We start from the raw sequence: 22,032 nt of genomic DNA on the forward strand, positions 1-22,032 counted from the left end.
GACACGGCATCTTTTCGCTGCCTTACTTGGCTGAAAATAATTTTGTTTCCATTCTGAACAGATTGGGGGGGGGGGGCTCTTATTTAAACCTCTTGTTTCAATCTGTTACTTGAAGCATCAGCTGAGTCTGTGAGGTGTTGAAGACGACAGCAATTTCAGGCCTTGTCCCCATTCCACCCCCAGCCCCCACTATCCTGAAAGAGTAAAAACCAGGTTTGACCCTTCTAGAGGATTCTTCCTGTGTTTGTATATTTACATTTGCCATCCCACTCACATCTCAGGCACCATAGAGTGAAGACATCTAAAGATACGGAGATTAGCTCTGTCTTCAACTGACATCACTCCCTGGACTCCCATCCTCCCCAAAGTCCGCCAAATCATTTTAGTGGTATCATTCTTCACTGTTTTCATTGTTCTGAAGGCAATTCAGCACTGATCTTTAGAACTATGATTAATTTTCTTTTCTTGTTTAACTTGTTTCCCCTTAACATTAACACTTTTTGAAATTTGTGTGATTTCCTGTGGGTCAGCCCCTACTTCAACACCAACCCCTCAATAGTAAATTCATTCAGGCTGGATTTCCTTCTATTTCATTTTTTTTTTAAGTGCCTTGGGAGACTGCTGATCTGCCTCGCCTGGTCTGGTTGCTCCCCTGCCTGGCTGCCCTTCACCTCGCCCTGGGGATCTTTTCGGTGTCTCCCGTTAGGAGTCTGCATCCTGTATCCCCCCTTCTCCCTCTTCTGTGGCTCACTCCTTTAAGGGCTGTTTTTTTTTTTTTTTAATTTTTAAAAAATATTTTATTTATTTGACAGAGATCAGAAGTAGGCAGAGAAGCAAGCAGAGAGAGAGCCCAATGGGGGACTCGATCCAGACCCTGAGATCATGACCTGAGCCAAAGGCACAGGCTTAACCCACTCAGCCACCCAGGCGCCCCATCCTTTAAGGTTTTAGAGGAGCACATCCCTGATTGCTTCTTTTAAAGTCTTGAGACATCGTGTAGATTACTGTTCTCAGGGATTCCTGCCCTTTGCTTGGTGACCTCTAGTGCCTCCCTGCAGATGAATATAATTCTCAGGTCACTGATGCGGGGCTTGGGCATGGCACCTTCTCTGATCAAAAGAATAGGACATGACATCTGAGCAGAGGCTTCGAGAGATGTTGTGAGATTCTGCTCTTTCCTCCTCGATCCTGGAGGATCGAGACATTGATTGTGAGTAGGAGCAGAACTGTGGAGCCACAGCTCCCTCTAATTTGAGCAAAAAATTAAACTTTTTTCGAGGTACTGAGATTGGGGGGTTTACTTCAGGAAACATAATCTAAGTGTGTCTGGAAAACATGTTTATATGATGCTTCCTGTTACCTAATGCAACATTCCAGAATGGAAAGAATTTTCTTTCAGAAGTGTGATGGCCTTGTTCTGTGATCTCCTGGTTTCTAGGACTGCCGCTGACATAGTCCAAAGCCATTCGTCGTCGTTTTTTTGTTTTTTTTTTTTTAAGTTTATTTACTTAAGTAATCTCAGGACCCCAAGAGCAAGAGTCGCACGCTCTTCCAAATGAGCCAGCCAGGTGCCCCAAGTCCAAAGCCATTCTAATGCCAGAGCCTCTTTAAAAACGTCTTTCTCCCTCAGGAAGCTTCTAGGATCTTTTCTTTACCCACACAGCTCTGAAATTCCAACATCACTGGTTTTCATACTTGGTTGACTTTTATGCTCTGTCCAAGGCACCAAGAGGGGGCCATTCCAGTCTGGAGACTCATGTCCTTTAATTCTGCAAATATTTCTTAGGTCATCTTATTGATGATTTCCTCCACTTCATTTTCCTTTTCTTGGGATTCCTGTTATCCAAATCTCGAGCTGCTTTTCTTATCCTTTCTCTCTCTCTTTTTTTTTCCTTCTCGGCTTCAATTTCTGAGCTATTTCTGTATTTTTTTCTCTTCACATTTCTGTGTTTTCATTCCAGCGATCACGTTCTCCATTTCCAAGAGCTGTTTGTTGTTGCTGCTCGAATCAAGGGTCCCCTGAAAGCAGAGTGTAAGACAAGGGTTTGCATGTAAGGAGCTTATCTGGGATGTGACCCCAGGGACAGGAGTAAGGGTGAGGAGGTGAAAATGTAAGAGAGGAAAAGATGGTATGAGGAGGTGTTTCCTTTTCTTTTTTGAGGGGGTGCAGAGGGAGAGGGACAGAGAGAATCTCAAGCAGACTCCCCTACCGAATGCCCAGTCTGATGGGGGATTCAATCCCACCACTCTGTGATCACACCCTGAGCTGGAATCAAGAGTCAGATGCTTAACTGATTGAGCCTCCACCAGGTGCCCCATTGAGGATGTGTTTTCGACTTGGCCATTGCTCCGGGCGGCTTGGCCACTGCTCTGGGCGGCCGGTGCTTGCTCCTCTGGAACCTTCTGAGGAGGTTCCGAGTCTCAGAGTTCTCCACCCAGGGGACGAAAAGTGGGGGAAACAGCTCCCATCCCTCACTGGCCCAGGGTGACCTCACAGGCTTCTGCTCCTGTTCATGGTAGTCGTGTGCGCATGGATGAGAAGAAGAGTGGTCAGACCCGATCCGTAAAGGAGTGGAGGAGGACAGTGAGTGGAGACCATCCAAGGCTGTAATGTGCGTCTGACGAAAGCTTATCTGTAGCAGGCTGAGCAGTGGCTCCCCTGATGCCCTGAATTTGCTGAGCCTGTGAATTTGCTGCCTTATGTGGAAAAGCGACTTTGCAGATAAGACTGACATGGAGACACAATCCTGGACTAGATGCGCTGGCATTAAACATAGTCACAAGATCTTTACGAGAGGGAGGCAAGGAGGTCAGAGGAGGCAGAGGTGAGGTGGGAAGATGATGTGATGTGGAGCCATGAGCCAGGGAAGGAGGACAGCCCCGGGGGGCCGGCAAAGGCTAAGAAACAGACGTTCCTCTAGACGCTCCCGCAGGAGCAAACCCTACTGATGCCTTCACCCCAGCTCTTGAAGACCCACTCCGGACCCATGATCCTGTAGGAGAATACATTTGTATTGTTTCAAGCCACTGAACTTGTGGTCATTTGAGATGCAGCCCAGGAAAGGAACCAGATCTCCCACACACCAAGGCTTGGCGAAAACGGTCGCAACACACACAACAAAGGATATTCTGGCCCCACAGAGCACCCCTATTTTTTTTTTAATGAACACACAGAGATGACTGTGCCAGGCACTGGTCTAAAGTGCTTTCCAAATGCTCACTTAATCTCTGTAACAACCCCATGAGGTAAATACTACTTTTATTGCCAATTACAGCTGAGGAAATTGAGGCGCTCTGGTTAAATACCTTGTCCAAAGTCCCAAGAACCCTTACAGAAATGACAACTCAACAGGAAAATGAGCAAAATCAGAATTCACACAACACACGTGTGAAGGCGTAAACTCCAGTGCTCCAGAAAGCACACCAAGTGGGAGTAAGAAGACTGAAGACGAATGGCGGGAAGCGGGCGAAGGGAGGGGGATGGAAGGAAGGTGGCTGGGAAGAGCCTCGGACACCCCTGCGGCGCTGGGATGGTGGCGGGGGCAGCCCAGGAAGAGCCGGCAGCAAATCACTCAGCTCTGGCAGCTGGAGGCTTGCAGAGAATGGCAGCGCGCTCTCGCTCGTTTTTAAGGTTTTTGCTTTGAGGGCTCACTTCGGCAGCACATATACTAAGATTTTTACTTTGAGAGGGAGCAGGAGCATGCGAGGAGGAGGGGGAGGAACAGAAGGAGAGGGACAAGGGAGCTCTGTGCTGAGCGAGGAGACTGCCGCGGGGCTCTATCTCAGGACCTTAACCCTAACCAAGTCGGGTGCTTAACCAACTGTAACACCCAGGCGCCCTCCTCCTTTTTTTTTTTTTTTTCCCCCAAAACACCTTACTGGGGGTATGATTGGCATACAATACGCTGCAAATATTTACAATGTGCAATTTCCTATTTTGAGGTATGTGAATGCTCATGGAAGCATCACCAGGATGGAGTTTGTGAATATATCCATAGCCCGCAAAGTGTGCTCATGCGTCACTGCAATCCCCTCTGTTCCCTGGCCCCTTGTCCCCAAGGAAAGCACTCCTCTGCTTGCAGTCACTCTAGGTTATTTTGCAGTTTTTGCAGCTAGAAGTTCACCTACATTAAATCATTCAGGATGTACTTATAGACCCGGTTCCTTTAAATCAGGGTTATTTCGAGATTCATCGATGTTGTCGTGAGTGTTGGTAATTATTCCTCCTTTTCATCATTGAGTGGTATTGCTATGTATGGATATACCACAGTTTGTTTATCCAAAACTTGACTTGTTGGTGGACTTTCGGTTATTCCCACTTTGGGGCTATTAACGGATAAAGCCAGGATTAACATTCATGTACAAGTTGGGGCACCTGGTTGGCTCATTCAGTAGAATGTGGGACTCCTGATTGAACTTGTGAGTTCAAGCCCCAGGTTGGGTGTACAGATTATTTTAAAATAAATAAATAAATAATTATTTTTTTGCTATTTGAGAGAGACAGTGCATGCAAGAGAGCACAAGCAGGGGTAAGGACAGAGGGAGAAGCAGAATCCCCTCCCTGCAGCAGGGAGCCTGATGCAGGGCTCAATCTCAGGACCCTGGGATCATGATCTGAGCAGATATTTAACCCGCTGAGCCACCCAGGTGCCCTAAAAATAGTATCTTTTTTTTTTTTATTAAAGATTTATTTATTTGTCAGAGAGAGAGAGAGAGAGTGAGACAGCACAAGCAGGCAGAGTAGCAGACAGAGGCAGAGAGAGCAGCAGGCTCCCTGCTCTGCGGGACTCCATCTCAGGATCCTGGGATCATGACCTGAGCTGAAGGCAGTGGCTTAACTGACTGAGCCACACAGGAGTCCCTAAAAATAGTACCTTAAAAAAAAAAATACATCTAAAAAAAAAAATTCATGTACAAGTCTTTGTGTGGATGGTAGATTCATGTATAATTTTTAAAGAAACTGCCTGTTTTCCAAATGGTCATACCAGTTTGTGTTCCTACCAGCAGTGTATGAGATTTCTGGTTGCTCCAAGTCCCTATCAGCTCTTGTTACAGTCAAGCTTTTAAATTTTAGCCACTCTAATAGTTGCGGAGTGTTATCTCATGATCTTAAATTGCATCTCCTAACAACTAATACTGTTCAACATCTTTTCTTGTGTTTATTGGCCACATGTACATCCTCAGTCAAGGGTCTTTTGTTTACTTTTTTGGGGGAGGAGGTTTGAGAGTCCTTTATATGAGAGTTTATACATATGTGTGTGTGTGTGCATATATATATATACACACACACATATGCTTTACAAATAATTTCTTTTGATATGTGGCTTGTCATTGCCTTAGTGTCTCTGGAAGAACAGAAGATTTTAATTTTGAAGCCCATTTTTTTTTTAATACATTGCAGAGAGATTAAGAAATCTTTGCCTAACCAAGGTCACAAAGAATCCCTCCTTTCCTCTTCTATAAATTTTGTGGTTTAGGGGAGAGTGGGTGGCTTAGTCAGTTAAGCATCCAACTCTTGATTTCGCCTTGGGTCATGATCTCGGGGATCCCGATTGAGCCCCGCATTGGTCTCTGTGCTTAGCGAGGAGTCTGCTTGGATTCTCCCTCTCTCCTCCACTCCAGAATAAATAATCTTCTTAAAAAAGCTTTGTGGTTTTATATTTAGATCCATAGTTCATCTTTTAAGTTAATATCTGCATATGGTGCAAGGTAGAGGTAATGTTTGAATTTTTTAAACATAGGAATATTGAATCCCGGCACCATTCGTTAAACAAACTGTCTTTTCTCCATGACTTGCTTTTAGATCTTTGTAACTTAAGTTATCCTTATATGTGTGGGTCTGTTTCTGGACTGTATTCTGTTCCACTGATCTCATTTATGCTGGTGCGGTTTATGCTGGTAGCTTTGCAAGACATGAAAAAAGGCAGTTATAGCTCCACACTTTGGCACACCTTTGGCAAAGATGTTTTAGCTATTCCCACCTGCTCTTTTGCTTTCCCATGTGAATTTCAGAATCATAATACCAATTTCTACAAAAAAGCCTGCTGGGATTTTAACTGGGGAATACATTGAACCTATACATCAATTTGGGGGAAAATGACATTTTAATATACTGATTCTTCTGAGCTGTAAATAAAATAGATCACTCACTTAAGTCTTCTTAATTTCTCTCAGCTATGTTTTGTAGCTTTCAGTACATATCTTTTGATATTAAAAATGTACTTTCAGTTTAATTTCCATGTTTCTTCTAAGTATATAGGAATATATATATCTATATATATTCCTATATATAGGAATAGATATAGGAATATAAAGTTGTATATATTATAGAAATATATTAATCTTGTAACCTGCAATCTTATTAGTTTCTGCAGTTTTTTTTTTTGTAGATTCCATAAGATTCTCTATGTAGGCAATCAAGTTATCTACAGATAGTTACTTCTTCCTCTTCAATTTGGATGCCTTTTATTTCTTTTTCTTGCCTTACTGCACTGGTTTGTCTCCTGTATGACATCAGTGAATGTTCTACAGCTGAGATTTATTGTAAAGAAGTTTTCTGGTCTTTATTCCAGGAAACCAAGGTTCCTAGGAATTAACCTCTAAATCTTTGCAGTCTTCTGAGTGACAGAAGTACCTTTGTTATTCATGGTGGGTCCCTGGGACCACCTCTGAGTTTATGCTAATGAAGTAACTCAGGAAGGAGGTTAGCCATGCCAGAAAGACCAACCGTGTAATTAGAGGATTAGGGCTCTAAGGAGGGTGGTTAGCCCATCCTCTGGGAAGGGTAAGGGTGGCTGGAGATCAAGTTCTAGTGCATGGCCAGTGATTCAATCATTGCCACATCACAGAACATAATGGACAGCCAAAGCTTGCGTTTGTAATCATTCATGAACACACTAGGAGAGTAATAAACCTTAAGGTCATGGAAGGTTTACATTTTATATCTTTCCAGACCTTATCCTGTATTTCTTCATTTGATCAATCCTGATTTGTATCTTTTTTTTTTTTTTTAAGATTTTATTTATTTGACAGAGCGAGATCACAAGTAGGCAAAGAGGCAGGCAGAGAGAGAGGAAGGGAAGCAGGCTCCCTGCAGAGCAGAGAGCCTGACGCGGGACTTGATCCTGAGATCATGACCCGAGCCGAAGGCAGCGGCTCAACCCACTGAGCCACCCAGGCGTCCCTGATTTATATATTTTATAATAAACTATTAAGTAAAGGGCATATAGTTGGTTCTAGTGTTTTGTTTTTTGATTTTTGAAAATTTCAGTGTGCTTAGACTATTGGCACTTAATGTAAGTATTGATATGTTTGCCTTTAGGTCTATCATTTTATTGTTTTGTGTTTGTTTCCTGTTTTGTTGTTATTCCTGATAACCCTTTCTTGCCTTTCTTGGGGTCTTTTTTTTTTTTTTTTCAGTATTTCATTTATCTATCTACTAAAAGAACTACTTGCAGTTATTTTAGTGGTTGCTTGAGAGATGAGGATACACATATGTAGTTTTTCAGTCTACTTGGAAACAAGATTTCATCACTTTAAGTGGACTGTAGAAACTTTATCATACAGTTTCCACAATCCCCCTTTGTTACTGATGTCTTATGTATTCCATCAGTGAAAACACCATTGGTGTCTTATTTTATTTCTATCATCAAATGTATTTTAAGAACTCAAGAGAACTGTTTAATTCTTTTAACCCAGATCATGACTATTCCCGTTGCTCTTCCTTCTTTCCTGAATGTTTCCGTTTTTGTTATGGCGTCATCTCCTTTCGGTCTGAGGAACTCCCTTTAGTGGTTTGTTTTAGACCAGGTCTGCTGAGAATGAATTCTTTGTTTTTCTTCATCTAAGAGTGACTTTTCAGTTAGTTCCTGAAGGATATTTTCACTGGATATAGAATTCTGGGTTGTCAGTTCTTTCCTTTTAGTCTTTTCAAAATGTTGTGCTCCTTCCTTCTGGCCTCCATTTCTGATGAGAGATCAGTCATCCAAATCATTATTTCCCATAATGCATTGCTTTTCCACTGGTTGCTTTCAAGAGTATTGTCCAGTTTTCATTACGATTCTGTTGGGTGTGGGTATCTTGTGAGTTTCCTGAATCCAAAGGTTTAAGTTTTTCACCAAACTGGGTAGTTTCTAGCTAGTATTTCCTCAAATATTTTTTTCCAGCATTATGCTTTCTCCTCTCCTCCAGGGATTCAGATGGCACAAATGTTAGACCTTTTATTATTGTCCTGCAGATCTCTGAAGTTCTGCTCATGGTTTTGTTTTGTCATTTCCCAACCTTTTTCTCTGGTCAGATTAAATTCTCTTGGTTTATCTTCAAGTTCATGGTTTCCTCCATTATGCTACACTATTCAGGGAGTTTTTCATTTTGGTTACTGCGTATTTCAGTTCTAAAATTTCCATTTTGTTCTTTATATATATATCTTCTATTTCCTTGCAGAAGTTCTTTTTCCTCCCATTGGCTACAAGAGAGTTCTTGATTATTTGCTGGAGCACTTTTATAATAGTTGCTTTAACGTCTTTGTCAAGTAATTCCAACATGTGATATGTGTCTTTTTCTAGGAGCTGAGGTTTTCCCCATTTCCTGGTGTGCCAGGTAATTCTGGATTGTATCCTTGACATTTTGAACACTGTCATTAAACTCTAACTCTTGTTCAAATCCAAAGAGTTCAAAACTCTTTGAACAAGAGTTCAATACTGAGTTTCTAAAAACTCAGTTTATTTTTAGAAAATACTGAGTTTTTGTTTCAGCAGGCAGTCAACCTGGCTAGGTTGTAGGCAAAAGTTTATTATTTTTTAAAAATTCTGGCAAAATGGATATAACACATTATATGAGTTTCAGGTGTGTAAGATTAGGCAAGAGTTTTTTGTGTTTTTTTTTAATATTTTATTTATTTAACAGAGATCACAAGCAGGCAGAGAGGCAGGCAGAGAGAGAGAGGGAAGCAGGCTCCCTGCTGAGCAGAGAACCCAATGTGGGGCTCGATCCCAGTACCCTGGGATCATGACCTGAGCTGAAGGCAGAGGCTTTAACCCCACTGAGCCACCCAGGCGTTCCAAGGCAAGGGTTTTGAAAGCTAAACTGACATTGGACTCACAGCCTTCAGAAGACAGTTTGGGATGTCTGTTCAAAAATACTGAAGTGCTTTCTGGATCTACAGGATGTAAATGCCTCCTAGTTGCCAGGCTGGGATCTAGGTGGTGGTCTCTTCATTAGTCTTTGGTCTACTGAAAAGGATCAGATCCACACATACGTACAGCTTGGCCGAGGACCCAGGGGTTCATCAGCAACTTAATGAGGTCCCTTTCTGAAATTCCTTCCTCTGTGATCTCTTTGGTATTTTTGGGTTCCTTCTATTTCTAATTCTCTGGACAGAAGACTACTTTGACACTGTGTCTGCATCCAGGGCCAAGTGGATGGAGGCCAAAGAGAGAAATGCAATGAGGATTGGTTCTACCCTCTTGGAGACAAAGCTGTACAGGAGAGGAAGGGTCCTCTCCCCACGTTTTGGCTCCCACAGGCTCCCAATGCTGACAGCAGATGCTACCACCATGATGGGACTGCTGGGGGTCAAAGTGGTGGCGTGGTAAGAGAACACAAAAGAGCAAAAAACCAAAAGATTTCTATACTCTCTTGGGTGTATTAGAAGTTCCCCTTGTACTCCTTGAGCCAGACTGAGAGGGTTTATGCCCATTTGTACTCCAATACTCACTTCCAGCTTTCCCATGTGCTGAGTTCAGGCTGTGGATACTGGGGGCGCTGAGGAAGGGTGGACTCTTCCTGGGTTCAGTAGTACTTCAAGCTCTCATCTTCTTCCCTAATCCACCTGCTGTTTTCTTTTGGAGGTCCACACACTCATAGCTGAAGCTGGTAGAAGAGCTGCGGCAGCAAGTGGCTGCTCCACCTTATCGCAAACCAGTCCAACTAGTGCTTTTAAAGCTTATTCTCTCTCCCCACCGTGGGTTGCAAACTCACGATTCTGAAATCCAAGAGCCACACATTCTTCCAACTGAGCCAGCCAAGTACCCCTCAACTAGTGCTTTTAATATAAGAAAGAGGAATGAAATTATTTTGACTTTCTTCTCACATTATCATACATTTCAACTGCAGTAAAAGGGACGTTCTCCCTGTTGTTCCAAGAGAAGTAATTCTGAATATGATGACAAGTTACCACAAGGCCATCTTTGACGAAGATGAACAGGAGGAGTGCAACGAATATAGGAATTTGGCTTTTAGTTTTATTTTCAGTAGGCAGAAAGGATAGGACCTCTTACTGTTCTTAGGCAATTAATTTCATATTTCCCTCATTTTGAATTTGTTTTAGAATATTTTGAAGACTTTTAGCATCATACAACTGCTAATCTTAGAGTTTCCTAAGGGTAACAGAAGGTATCAACTATAAAATGCTGCCAACACTGCCTCTATCAATGACTTAAAGCTGTGGCTGAGAAAGACACTTTATACACACACACACACACACACGCTTTTTTTTTTTTTTTTTTTTGCGAGCACAAGCAACCCATGTGGGACAGGGGCAGAGGGAGAGGGAGAGAATCTTAAGCATGGAGCCAAATGCAGGGCTCAATCCGACGACCGAGGTCATGACCTGAGCTGAAATCAAGAGTGGGACACTTAACCAACTGAACCACTCACATGCCACGAGACCTTTTATTTTTAAGACAGAAAGCTGGCAGACTAGGTACCCCAAGAGGTAAGTAGAGAACATATGTAGCCTAACAGCAATGTTTAATGAACTCTGCGCTCCAAGGAGAGTGGGTCCTTAGAAGAACAAAATGAAACTGTTTTAACTGCTAACTACACCTAGAATCTCAATCACTACCGTGACTTTATGTGGGTTACATGAGAGTCAGCAGGGTTTGACCAAACATATCACAAACACGTTTGTTAAAAATTAACCCGGGTGTGTGTGATTAGGGTGTCTAAAATACTTCATGAGTAAAAAAAAAAATTGGGAGTATAGAGCACTGCAATTTTCAGAATATATGATGATTTGGGGTTTTGTTATTTATATTTACTTTAAGAAACTTGATACTTACAAATTAATTATCTTAATAGTTTTATTTTGTGCAAACACAAACAGAAGCTTTAGATTTAAGGATTTCAGTTTTTTCCCACATAAGAACACTCTTTATGGGGACAGTCCTATTTTGTTCCCCAACTGCCAAAAATGACATTTAATAAAAGATACAGCTCTCAGCAGAAAAAGCAGATGTTATTTCTAAATAATCCTTCAATTAAAATTATGAAATAAACTTTAAGAGCCAGGTACACCTTTTCCCCTGAAAAAAATATAATTACTACTGCTAGTACCTACTATTTATTGACCTAGATAGGCTCTACCATTTGATTCTCAAGTCCTAGAAGTACTGTTGTCAGCCCAATTTCCAGAGAAGGAAATAGGCTCAGAGAAGTATCCAAAGACCACAGAGTCAGGAAGTAGCAGAGCCAATACTGTAACACAGGCTATCTGCCTTGCGCCCTCTGCTATAAGCTCTAAATTGTAAGGACCCGAGGAATCCCAATCCCAGTCTCACCCTTCCAGGTTATTTTTATAAAGTAGTGTTAATAAGTAGAAGGCGTAAATGAAAAAGAAAAAGGCCAAAAATCCTCCAGTGATCCCACTGATTCAGGGGTGGGGGGTGGGGACACAACCCCAAACCCCAAATACCCTTTACTATTTGATGTTACTCCTCTTAATGATGAAAACAACCTTGCCATCAACATACCTCTTCAGAGAAAGTCATGTAACAAAAATTACCAACAAACAAAACAACAAACAAAATTTACTTACAGCATCATCAGGCTCATTTTAGACTAAATGAATACAGTATATTCTTGAGAACTTAAAAACTTCAACAGAAACAATATATTCATATAATATTTTACTTAATTCTCTGAAACATGCAAAAATTTATATGGCTAATAAAATTTTCCACATTAAAATGCTGCTCAACATGACAAATTCCTAACCAAAAAATACTGTAATGTAGGAAGCAACATGTGAACATTTAGGTGGTAAAATTAAGGTTACAATATGATAAATATCAAATAATATCCTTCTGGCCTAATGGAAAACATAACAGCTGTGACAGTCAGGCTTAACACCCTGGTTAAATACAGAGAGAAACGAGTGGGGGGAGTGGGGGCAGGCACAGACACATGCAAAGATTTAACAGTTTGAATAATCTTTAGCCCTTCCAGGAAAATGCAGATGGGAAATCTGTGGCAAACACTTGTGTATACGGTGCTTTCAGTCCACTAGTGCTCACTCTGTTCATGCACTTAAAGTAACTGCAGTTGTTTCCAAGCACTGAAAACTAGATTCAAAGCAAGTCTCTGCTTGCAAATCCCTTATATTCAAAAACACAGTTCAAATTTGTAAAGTGTTAGGTAAGGAAAGCATTATCTGTTTCCATGATTATTATTATTATTATTATTTTTTAAAGATTTTATTTATTTATTTGACAGAGATCACAAGTAGGCAGAGAGGCAGGCAGAGAGAGGAAGGGAAGCAGGCTCCCCACTGAGCAGAGGCCTGATGCAGCCAGATCCCAGGGCCCTGGGATCAAGACGGGAGCTGAAGGCAGAGGCTTTAACCCACTGAGCCACCCAAGTGCCCTCCATGATCACTTTCAGACAGAACAGAGACTACACACTGTATCATACAGAGTCTGGTATGCTGCTGTGCACAGATTAATTCCAGTTACCATATTTTGTTTGTAGGATATCAACAGCACAGATTTCATGCTCCAAAAGAAATATATCAATCTGGCAAAATAGTTACATTTAATTTTCTTTCAAAGACAGATTAACTAAATTTAATAAAGGAAGAACTGCCTTTTAATTAACTGCCTTTTAATTAAATTAACTAAAATTTAATAAAGGAAGAACTGCCTTTCACTGGTATCTCATTTTCAAATTACTGAAACAAACTTACCAGAGAATAATTAACGTATTTTGTCCCACATCAACCTGCAAAAGGTTTCCCAACATAGATGTATTTGTTCAGTTTCCAAAAATAAATAAAAGTTTCCTACCTGAAAGCATTTACATTCCTAGCTCTCTAAAGTAAACATAAAAAAAAGGTACAAAAAATCATCTCCCCATTTCTGAAGAGCTCACTTAGTTACATAAAGTATTTTCTTTCCCAATACTTTTTCAGATTCAAAAGAGATTTACTTCCTAAGAACATGACAGATCTTCTTTTCAAACCATTCAGTCCGTTTCCATGGCAACACTGCGGGATTCCTTGGCTACCATAAGTCGCATTAGTTGACTGTGGAATTTCTCAATCTTCTTTACGTCTTGGGCTTGGTCTGTTCTATACACCAAACACTGTCAGAAATGTTAAAAGTACACATTAACTACGCAAAACTAGATTATCAACAACGTAGCAAATGTAGGATTGGGTACAAATAGGAGTCTTTCCTCATACTAAGGCAGTTAAGGTTTCTATGCCCCCGACAATTCATTCCTTTAGTATCTTTTAGTATTTCCAACTCCACTGCCGTAAGCAAAAAACTAAATCAACTCTGAAGCTCCTCAAAAATGACTAATTAAGTAACATGCTAAGTCCTGCTATAGGGTCTGATGAGAACTCCAGGCTAGGAATCAGATTATTTTCTCCCTGGGATCTGGTCATGAGTAACTGAGTTATACTGGGAAAAGCGCAGCAATATTAGGACTTGTTTCCCTACTTGTGAAACTGGGAGATGAGAAAATTAAAAAATTTTCCTTTTTTAAGGAAAAAAAAATCCACCATCCCCTTGCTCACAGCTGGTGATGGTCTAAATGAAACCAGATAAATCTGTCCAGCTTTGATTTTTTGAAGGTATTCACAATTTTTAATCCAAACCAAATTCTTCCTTGCTCTAAATTAAATATTTGCTCCAAGTTAGATACATGCTTAAGATCTGCCTGTGGTTTGTCAAAAACCATTTGTTCTAGAGTCTTCAAAAATACCAAATTTAAGCTGCAATTTCCCCCCCTTATTTTGTATTAAAAGGTCCATTTTTCTTTAGCCCATCCTAAGGGTTCACATGAGTCTTAAAGAAATGAATGATTCTGCAATAATATTCATCAGCTTAGGGTACCTGGGTGGCTAGCTGTTAAGCAACTCCCTTCGGCTCAGGTCATGATCCTGGAGTCCCTGGGTCGAACTCCGAACCACCCCACAAAGTCGGACCCCCCCCAAGTCGGGCTCCCTGCTGAGCAGGGAGTCTGCTTCTCCCTTTGGCCCTCCCTCCTCTCTCAGGCTCGCTCTCTCAGATACACAAATAAATAAATCTTAAAAAAAAAAAAAATTCATGAACTCAAGTGACCTATAGTTCAATCTTATCATCCCCGACTGGTCTGAGTTGATTTAGCCTTTAAAAGGCACTCACTTAAAACTGTTATCCACATACTGTAGAAATTTGTGTAACAATCTTATAAAGAGGCCATAATAATCTTCAACATTCCAATTTCAGTATATGTGCTGTGGGAGAATCTATCTACCTTGTCACTATGGTTTGACAGAAAAGATTTCAAAGTCCTAGAAAATATTATAAATCAGTCGTGGGATCAGAAAAAAATGAAGCATAAATGGGATTATAAAAAAGTCAAAGACACAGTGATAATAATAAATGTAGCCTAAGACTGAGTTTCTGAAGGAAGTAGTAACTATTAAGATGAACTGGCAAGGGGAGTGCACACATTTTTTAAGAGTCATTAGGAAACAGATTTTTTTCTGTCAGAGTTGAGTCCGATAATTTATTATTTAGGAGAATGGATTTGGTTGTGTCTTTGGCCCCTTCCAAACATGGACTAATTCTCAGTAGATTTAAGAAAGAACACAGAAGGCATTTTTCACATTTCGATCTTGTCACAGGAATCATCAGTGTGACATAAAGTTCCTCCCAATACCGGTATCCATGCATCCTTAATTATGTTTAATCATTACTGGAGGCAAAAAGTAATCATTTTGAGTTAAAGCCTTTTGTATTAAAATCAGTTCTGCATTTTTTCCTAACTTAAAAATAGGGCACGCCAACTTGTCTTCAGTAGATAAACCTCCCCACTCTGTGCCCATCACAACGGAGATGATGGAGACAATCATCAATGTGAACACCCCAGACTCAAGGGCATGCGCGGATGTACTGGGAGGCAAGCACTAATGCTAAGTACCTTCCTGTGTGGGGTTTATGCCCCACCCCCTGATCAGGGGAGCAGACCACCACTACGCAGTTTACAGATAAGGAAACGGGGCCCCAGAAAGCCAAACTTTGGTCTGAACTTTTCCAAGGCTGAGACACTGGTAAATGGCTAAACTCCGATTCCAATCTCTTGACTCTAAGTCTAGCACACGACACCATTTTTCACGTTTTCAGTTACTCCCAACTTAACTGGTGCCTGGAAGACACGATAATCATTAAAAGTCTGAATTCACGCAACCTCACAACAGAACGTGGAACGCAAATATATAAAAAGCTAATATATGAGCAAAGACAAAAAGTCACTCTGAAATTTTTTAAAGAATTAATCTAAGTAACCTCCGGGTCTGGATACCATGCTAGTCACTGGACATTAGGTAAGAACTTTATTGTTCTCTACTGTCTTGAAGCTCACAATCTACTAAGAAGACAAATATGATAAAACAACTATGATACAGCACAGAAAGAGCCAAAAAGAAAAGCAAGAGAAGAAGCATTCCTTTCAGCTGGGTTTTGAAAGATAAGCACCCATCTCACCATACTGGGGTGGCAGTGGATTCAATGCCGCAAAGATGGGAAGAGGACACTCAGAGGCACAGAGGCCCAAGACAGCCCGCCCGGTCACAGGAGCCCCGCAGTAACGCAGGAAAGGCAGAAGATGGAGGGCATGTGAGGTTGCAGTCACACTAGCAGTGACGAGGAGCCACTAAGGTTTTAAGCAGGGTCTAATGACCAAACCTGCCTTTTAGAAATCTCTCCAGACAACTAAAGGGTGAACTGGAAACAGGGACACATTTGGGAGATGGGTCTAGCCAGCCAGCCAAGTGAGGATGACACCCTAAACTCAGGGGAGGCACAGTGGAGACAGAATGCTCGTGACAGAAAATGAGACCAGGATGCTTGAGTCAGCAATTCCCAAGTGCCTGGGAAAGCGCACGGAGCATGTCAGAGGATCGAAGACAAGCTCTTCACGTGAGGGGCCAGTGGACGTGAGAACGGGAAACGACGGACTCTATTGCACTAGAAAACAGGAGGTGGCAGTTTCAGAAGTGATGAGGAGTTCCATCCTGGACAGGCTAATTCTGAGGAGCATCGAGGAAAGGACGCTGAACAGGGAACTAGTCAGGAAGTCAAAAGAAAAATGTGACCTAAATGTACAAATCTGAAGACAGATTTTGTCTCCAGATTGCAGCAGACTGCAGCAGTCCTGGGCACTGTGGCTGAATGGACTGCTCCAGAAGCAGTATGAAAAGCTGACCCAGGATAGAATTCTGGAGAAACCAGTATTTATTAGCAAAGAGCACTAAGACAAGCACAGAAAAAGAAAACGAAGATAAAACGGAGCCACAGATGCCAAAACAATTTCCCCCAGAGTGGTTTTATGTATGAGAAGCAGCCAGGAGGTCCAGTAAGATGCAGACTGCTGAGACCATTAGGTTTGGAAGCGCAGGGCTGCTGCTGGGCTGGCTGCGAGACTCGTTCAGCAGACAACTGCCACTGTGTGGAGATCAGGCGGCAGAGGGTCCCGGAAGTAAGGGTGTGCAGAAGGGACAAGACTGAGCAGGGCGGGAAGGAGGGAGGCAGCTATGAAGCCTGTAACATGTGTCTGAACACCATTTCCTTCCCATACACTCATAAGGAGACCTCTATCCCCTCATCCCCAGTTTTAGTTTTAGTCTGTACACTCCTTTTGTTTAAGGTCTGAAGTAATTACTAAATGACACTTGACGTACTACATTATTTCCTCAAGAGTCTATAAAAGTAGCTTCTAGAATGAGATTTCTGACTTCGGAATGAAATGCAAAATAAGCATCCTAATGGGCAATCTGCATAAATTCTATGTAAACAATTTCAAACAAATGATTAACTCAAACAAATCTGGAAATATGCAACAAATAAAAATGTATACTTACAACTAAATCATCTGTTACTTTAATACACAAACTCCCATCAGAATGCCTATATTTGAGAACCACACGGGCCTGAAATAAAAATACACATTTAGAAACAGTGAAGTCAGAAGACATTTCTCATAAATAATTAGTCTTCAGGTATGCTAAAGAGGATCCCTCTAGAATAGCCAAAACATCTACATACATCTTTACTGTAAACATCATTATTGAAATGAGGTAGAGAATAGTATTTTAGTTCCTTCCTATTACTATAATTCACTTTTTAAAAGGACTTACTAAAAAGTTCAATATTTATTTGCAGCCAGTTTGAAGAGATATCCTGAAAATTCCCCAAAACACATCCACATTCAGGGAATATCCGTGAGACTCTTAAGGTGGTTTGGCATTAAGAATGTACAGATCTCAGGGCACCTGGGTGGCTCAATCGATTAAGCATCCGACTCTTGATTTTGGCTCAGGCCATGATCTCAGGGTTGTGAGACTGAACCCCATGTCGGGCTCTGTGCTGGGAATGGAGCCTGCTTGGGATTCTCTCTCTCCCTCTGCCCATCCCGACACAAATATACAGATCTTCCTCAACTCACGATGGGGTTATTCCCCCAATAAACCCACTGCCAGCTCAGTGGGTAGAGCATCCAATTCTGGATCTCGGGGTTATGTGTTCAAGCCCTTCACTGGGTGTAGAAATTACTTTGTGGCCCGAGGAAAGATCAGAATTCAAATTCATAGTACAATTTCAACTGAATTTATATTGCTTTTGCAGTACCAAAAGTCAAAAAACTAAAGTCCAAGCATTGTAAGTTGGGGACCACCTATATACTGAAGGGGATCACAACATGCTTCCTCAAAACATGTCACTTTGGCATAAGGACTGTTCTGAGCAGAGATTAGCTCTCTGCCCTTTCTGGCTAAAGAACAGGACATAAATTAACCTTCGTAAAGGTGACATAAAATTTCTAGTAGTAAAGGTGCTCCTTTCTCCCTTCCTGGGAAAAGGAGGACTCTTACCTGCAGAACAATCCCTACTAATCACCTTCCCCTCCACAGTATCTCCAAATCCCCTGTCCTTAGTCCACCCTCTTTCCCACACTCCATCAGTATTGCTGATCACGGTACATAGGCCCCAATTCTAACTACCTCCTCAAGTCAAATACTTTGTAAACTCTGCGCACACTGCATACATGTGTTGAGTTTTCTTTCTTGTTACTCTGTCCCTTATCAGTTTAATTTGCAGGGCCCCAGCTATGAAATCTAAGAGGGTAAAAGAGGTTTTCCTTCCCTACAATATCAACCCAGCCACGGAAGAATGAAAGGAAAAGTAGGAGGAAAAACAGCAGACTACGCTGTGCAAGTCCAAATCTGTGTGGCAGGAAGTACGGCAGTCACAGTTCATGCTGTCCCCTCCCTGTGGCTCTCAGGAGGTAGAATCGGACTCAAGCATTCAGCGAAATCACGGCACCACACAACGCATTAGGACAGAAAAACAGGATTCTGTCCTGGAAAGAAGTCTCCATCAACGACTTTTCCAAAAACAATCCCTATACTGAACACCGTGCTACACACCTTCCACTGTTCGGCATTCCAGTTAGGGAGCCAAGAAAATGATTTATCTAGAACAGAACATCTCCCAGTAGGGTTTACCACTTCTGGGAACATCAATTTTATTTTTTTAAAATAATGGATTCAAAATAGTATAGTGCAGCAGAGTCCATTTTTTGCTGACCTACAACAATAACCAGCTGTTTCAAAAGATGTGAAGTATCTAAAAGCCAAAACAGGAACATAATTTTAAAATGGTCACGGGGCGCCTGAGTGGCTCAGTGGGTTAAAGCCTCTGCCTTCGGCTCAGGTCATGATCCCAGGGTCCTGGGATGGAGCCCCATGTTGGGCTCTCTGCTCAGCAGAGAGCCTGCTTCCTTCTCTCTCTCTGCCTGCCTCTCTGCCTACTTGTGATCTCTGTCAAATAAATAAATAAAATCTTAAAATAAAATAAAATAAAATGGTCACAATGTAGAACCAGAAGCCTCGAGACAATTCTGGAAACTGAAGAAAAAGGGCTCTCCAGCCCTGGGTGTGTGTGTGGGTGGGTGGGGGGGGGACACCAGTCAGAGATCTGTTTTGGTGAAGGAGAAAAAGGAACTCAGAAAGCACTTATATTAATTACAACTAGATTATCTTTAGACACCAGATTCTATATATTGGGTTATTTAATTCTACATGTTTAAAAAAATTCAGTTCTCCAGAAACAAACAGAAATTTTAAAATGTGCTAATTAACCATGGGGGTGCCTGGGTGGCTCAGTCGACTAAGCTTCTGACTTCCCCTCTGCTCAGGTCAGGATCTCAGGGTTTTGGGATGGAGCCCGCCTAAGGCTCCCTGCTCAGTGGGGAGTCTGCTTCTACCTCTGCCTCTGTCCACTTGTGCTCTCACTCACTCCCTCTCTCGAATAAATAAATAAAATCTTCTTAAAAAAATGTGTTAAGCATGACAACTACGTAAACTCTTTAGTCTCGGTTGAAAGAATAATGGCTGGCTTCATGAGGGGAAGTGGGAGTTAAAAGCTCTGACACTGTAAGAGAGTCTATTTTGTAACTGAGGGGGCACCTATGTTATCTGATGCCACAAAAGGAGAAAGAGCAATCAAGATTCTTGCTCTCTTAGGAACTCTGAATTCCATCAACCAAAATAACCAAGCACAAGACAGCATGAATGAAGTCCTTTTATAGAGGCATACACAGGTAAAATGCTAAAAGAGAAAACAAGTCATTATAACTGGGGGAAGGGGAAGTGTAAAAAAGCTTGCTAAAGATGGCTTTGTCAATGCACGCTTTTTTCTTTTAGGGAAAAGGGTAGGAGAGAAACTGAAGGAGCAGTGTGAATGAAGATTTAAATTCTGTAACTTCATGAGACTAGAACAGACGATGGTGGATATGGTGGGAAGACAAAGCCAGAAAGATTGGAGAGGGTCAGACTGTGGACTGGGAGTCTGGATTTTACCTGGCAATCAACGAAAAGCCAGTATTTAAGTAGAAAACTGAGAGAATTCCATTTTTGTTTTAGACAAGTGTGGCACGAGTAAAAAGAGGGATTAAAAAGGCAGAAAGACTGACTGAGAGGTTATCACATGGTCCAGCAGGAACACCATCTCCAGTGAGAGCAATGCAAGAGAACAGTAAAAGGTGGCAGGTATACTCAGCAGGCTCAGAGGATGGGAGAGAGGACAGAAAATTCTCCAAAACGGATTCCGAGGAGTCTTGACAAAAGTCCTCTTCTTTAGTTCTAGCAGAGACAGCACAGACTTGGCGTTTAGAGAATGGGGTTCAAATTCTAGCTTCATCTCTTGGAGACCAGGCAATCCATTTAAAGTATCAAAGACTATTTATTCATTTGCCTCAAGGGATTGTTTTGACTGCTCACATGAATTATACACCTGAGGATATGTAGTGTAGAATGTCACATAGAAGGCACTCCACAAAACTGTTAGTCAAGCGTCCCTCACCTATCAAAAAATCAAGAGTTGAAAACCAGTAGAAGTTTTCATGCCCTGGACTTTTCTGTGAGGTGAAGAGAGGAAAACCTCTCTCCCGATCCTGCGTATTCTAGACAAGCTCTGTTCATGGCAATATGCTGTCATTACTATCTTGTGTTCATTTCCCTATTAAATTTAACTAATTAAAATACGATTACTCTTGACGTGAACTTCTATACTCTCCACTATGTTTTCAGATATTTTGTGTACCGTGTGGGTACCTCTGGACAAAAATCCTGTATTGTCCTCACAGTACACTGCACGGAGAAACAAATGTCCCAGCACACACAGGACGTCAACCAAATGGAGGAGCTAGAAATCGTATCATACACAAAACACTCGATTTCAAAAATACCTAACTCATGTCATCACCTATTATGTTACTGTAAAGAATGGACAAACACTTTCACAGCTTCTTGTTAGGTATCTAGGTCTAAAAAACTACCGAAACTTTTAATTAACAAGGAGCGATTTAAACAGTCTCTGGATAGAACAACAAAATTAATAGAAACTCGGGAGGAAGAAAAATGAAGACCTGAATGCTCCAGTTCCCGTCATGGGGCCCTCTTTGCTCTTTAATAAGAAGCTAACCTCTGGCATCTGCTCACCGTAATTTTTGTGGGGACCACGAATGAGCCCCCTAAACTGTCCGCCAACATTTTACTTTTTAAGAGTATTCTCCCAAGAAAAGGGTGCAAGCCTTCTCATATACGCCACAGCGGGACATGAAAAGGGCACCGAGACCACCGAGGGTCAGGAAGCCGCAGCCGCAGGGGGAGGAGCCCTGCCCTAAGAGACACGTAAACCTACCGCGGCCACAGGGCTTGGGGGCGGGGAAGGCAGAGCGGGGCCGCTCGGGGGCCGGCGATGACCGGGTTTCCAGGACTCGTCCGGCCGCTCCTCAGGGAGGAGGCAGTGGGAGCCACGACACCTGGCAGGGTCAGTCTCCGCTCACACCCAGAACCTCCCGGCGGGGCTGGAGAAGCTCCGCAGGCCGCGAGGACCAAAGGGATGACTTCCTGACCCGGGGCCGATACAGCGGCCCCGCGGGGATTTACCTTCATAGGGTCGGCGAGATAGAGTTTCTCGGCCGCGCGACTGAACTCCTCCCAGGTCTGGTACTGCGGCATTGTGGCTCCGCAGCGGAGAGTGAGGGGACGAGGCCGGGGACCGCAGGCGGCGCGACCCAGCCCACCTACCACCTACTTCTGACGGCCAGAGACCGGTGCGGGGGGCCTAGCGGCCCGAAGATGGCGGCACCTCCTCGCACCAACGCCTCGTCCCATTGGACGGCCCGGCCCGCCCTCGCCCAATGGGAAGGAGAGATGCTACAAGGAGGGGCGGAGCCCCGAGCGAGCCGCTCTGGGAGCGCGCA

The 22,032-nt window shown here is 42.4% G+C and overlaps 2 protein-coding genes across 3 annotated transcripts in view; both read right to left on the bottom strand.

The window, feature by feature from the left end:
* Nucleotides 1-21,819, bottom strand: part of EPHX1 (epoxide hydrolase 1) — a 55,973-nt gene extending 34,154 nt beyond the window's left edge. The window contains exon 1 of the mRNA XM_032319102.1: nucleotides 21,716-21,819. The gene's annotated coding sequence lies outside the window, so the exon portion shown is untranslated. The remainder of the gene's footprint in view (nucleotides 1-21,715) is intronic.
* SRP9 (signal recognition particle 9) lies at nucleotides 865-21,822 on the bottom strand. Of its 2 annotated transcripts, none has more exons than XM_032319109.1 (3): nucleotides 21,716-21,822; nucleotides 17,129-17,197; nucleotides 865-2,019 (listed from the first exon to the last, which is right to left on the bottom strand). In XM_032319109.1, exons 1-3 carry the CDS (start codon nucleotides 21,785-21,787, stop codon nucleotides 1,915-1,917), a joined length of 246 nt encoding a protein of 81 aa, XP_032175000.1. In that variant the 5' UTR covers nucleotides 21,788-21,822; the 3' UTR covers nucleotides 865-1,914. The 2 variants fall into 2 exon arrangements, with proteins under 2 accessions (XP_032175000.1, XP_032174999.1); XM_032319108.1 differs by lacking the exon at nucleotides 865-2,019 and adding an exon at nucleotides 11,068-13,359.
* Between the last annotated feature and the right edge of the window lie 210 nt (nucleotides 21,823-22,032).

This window comes from Mustela erminea, chromosome 17 (assembly GCF_009829155.1).
Source record: "Mustela erminea isolate mMusErm1 chromosome 17, mMusErm1.Pri, whole genome shotgun sequence".
Classification (NCBI taxonomy): domain Eukaryota; kingdom Metazoa; phylum Chordata; class Mammalia; order Carnivora; family Mustelidae; genus Mustela; species Mustela erminea.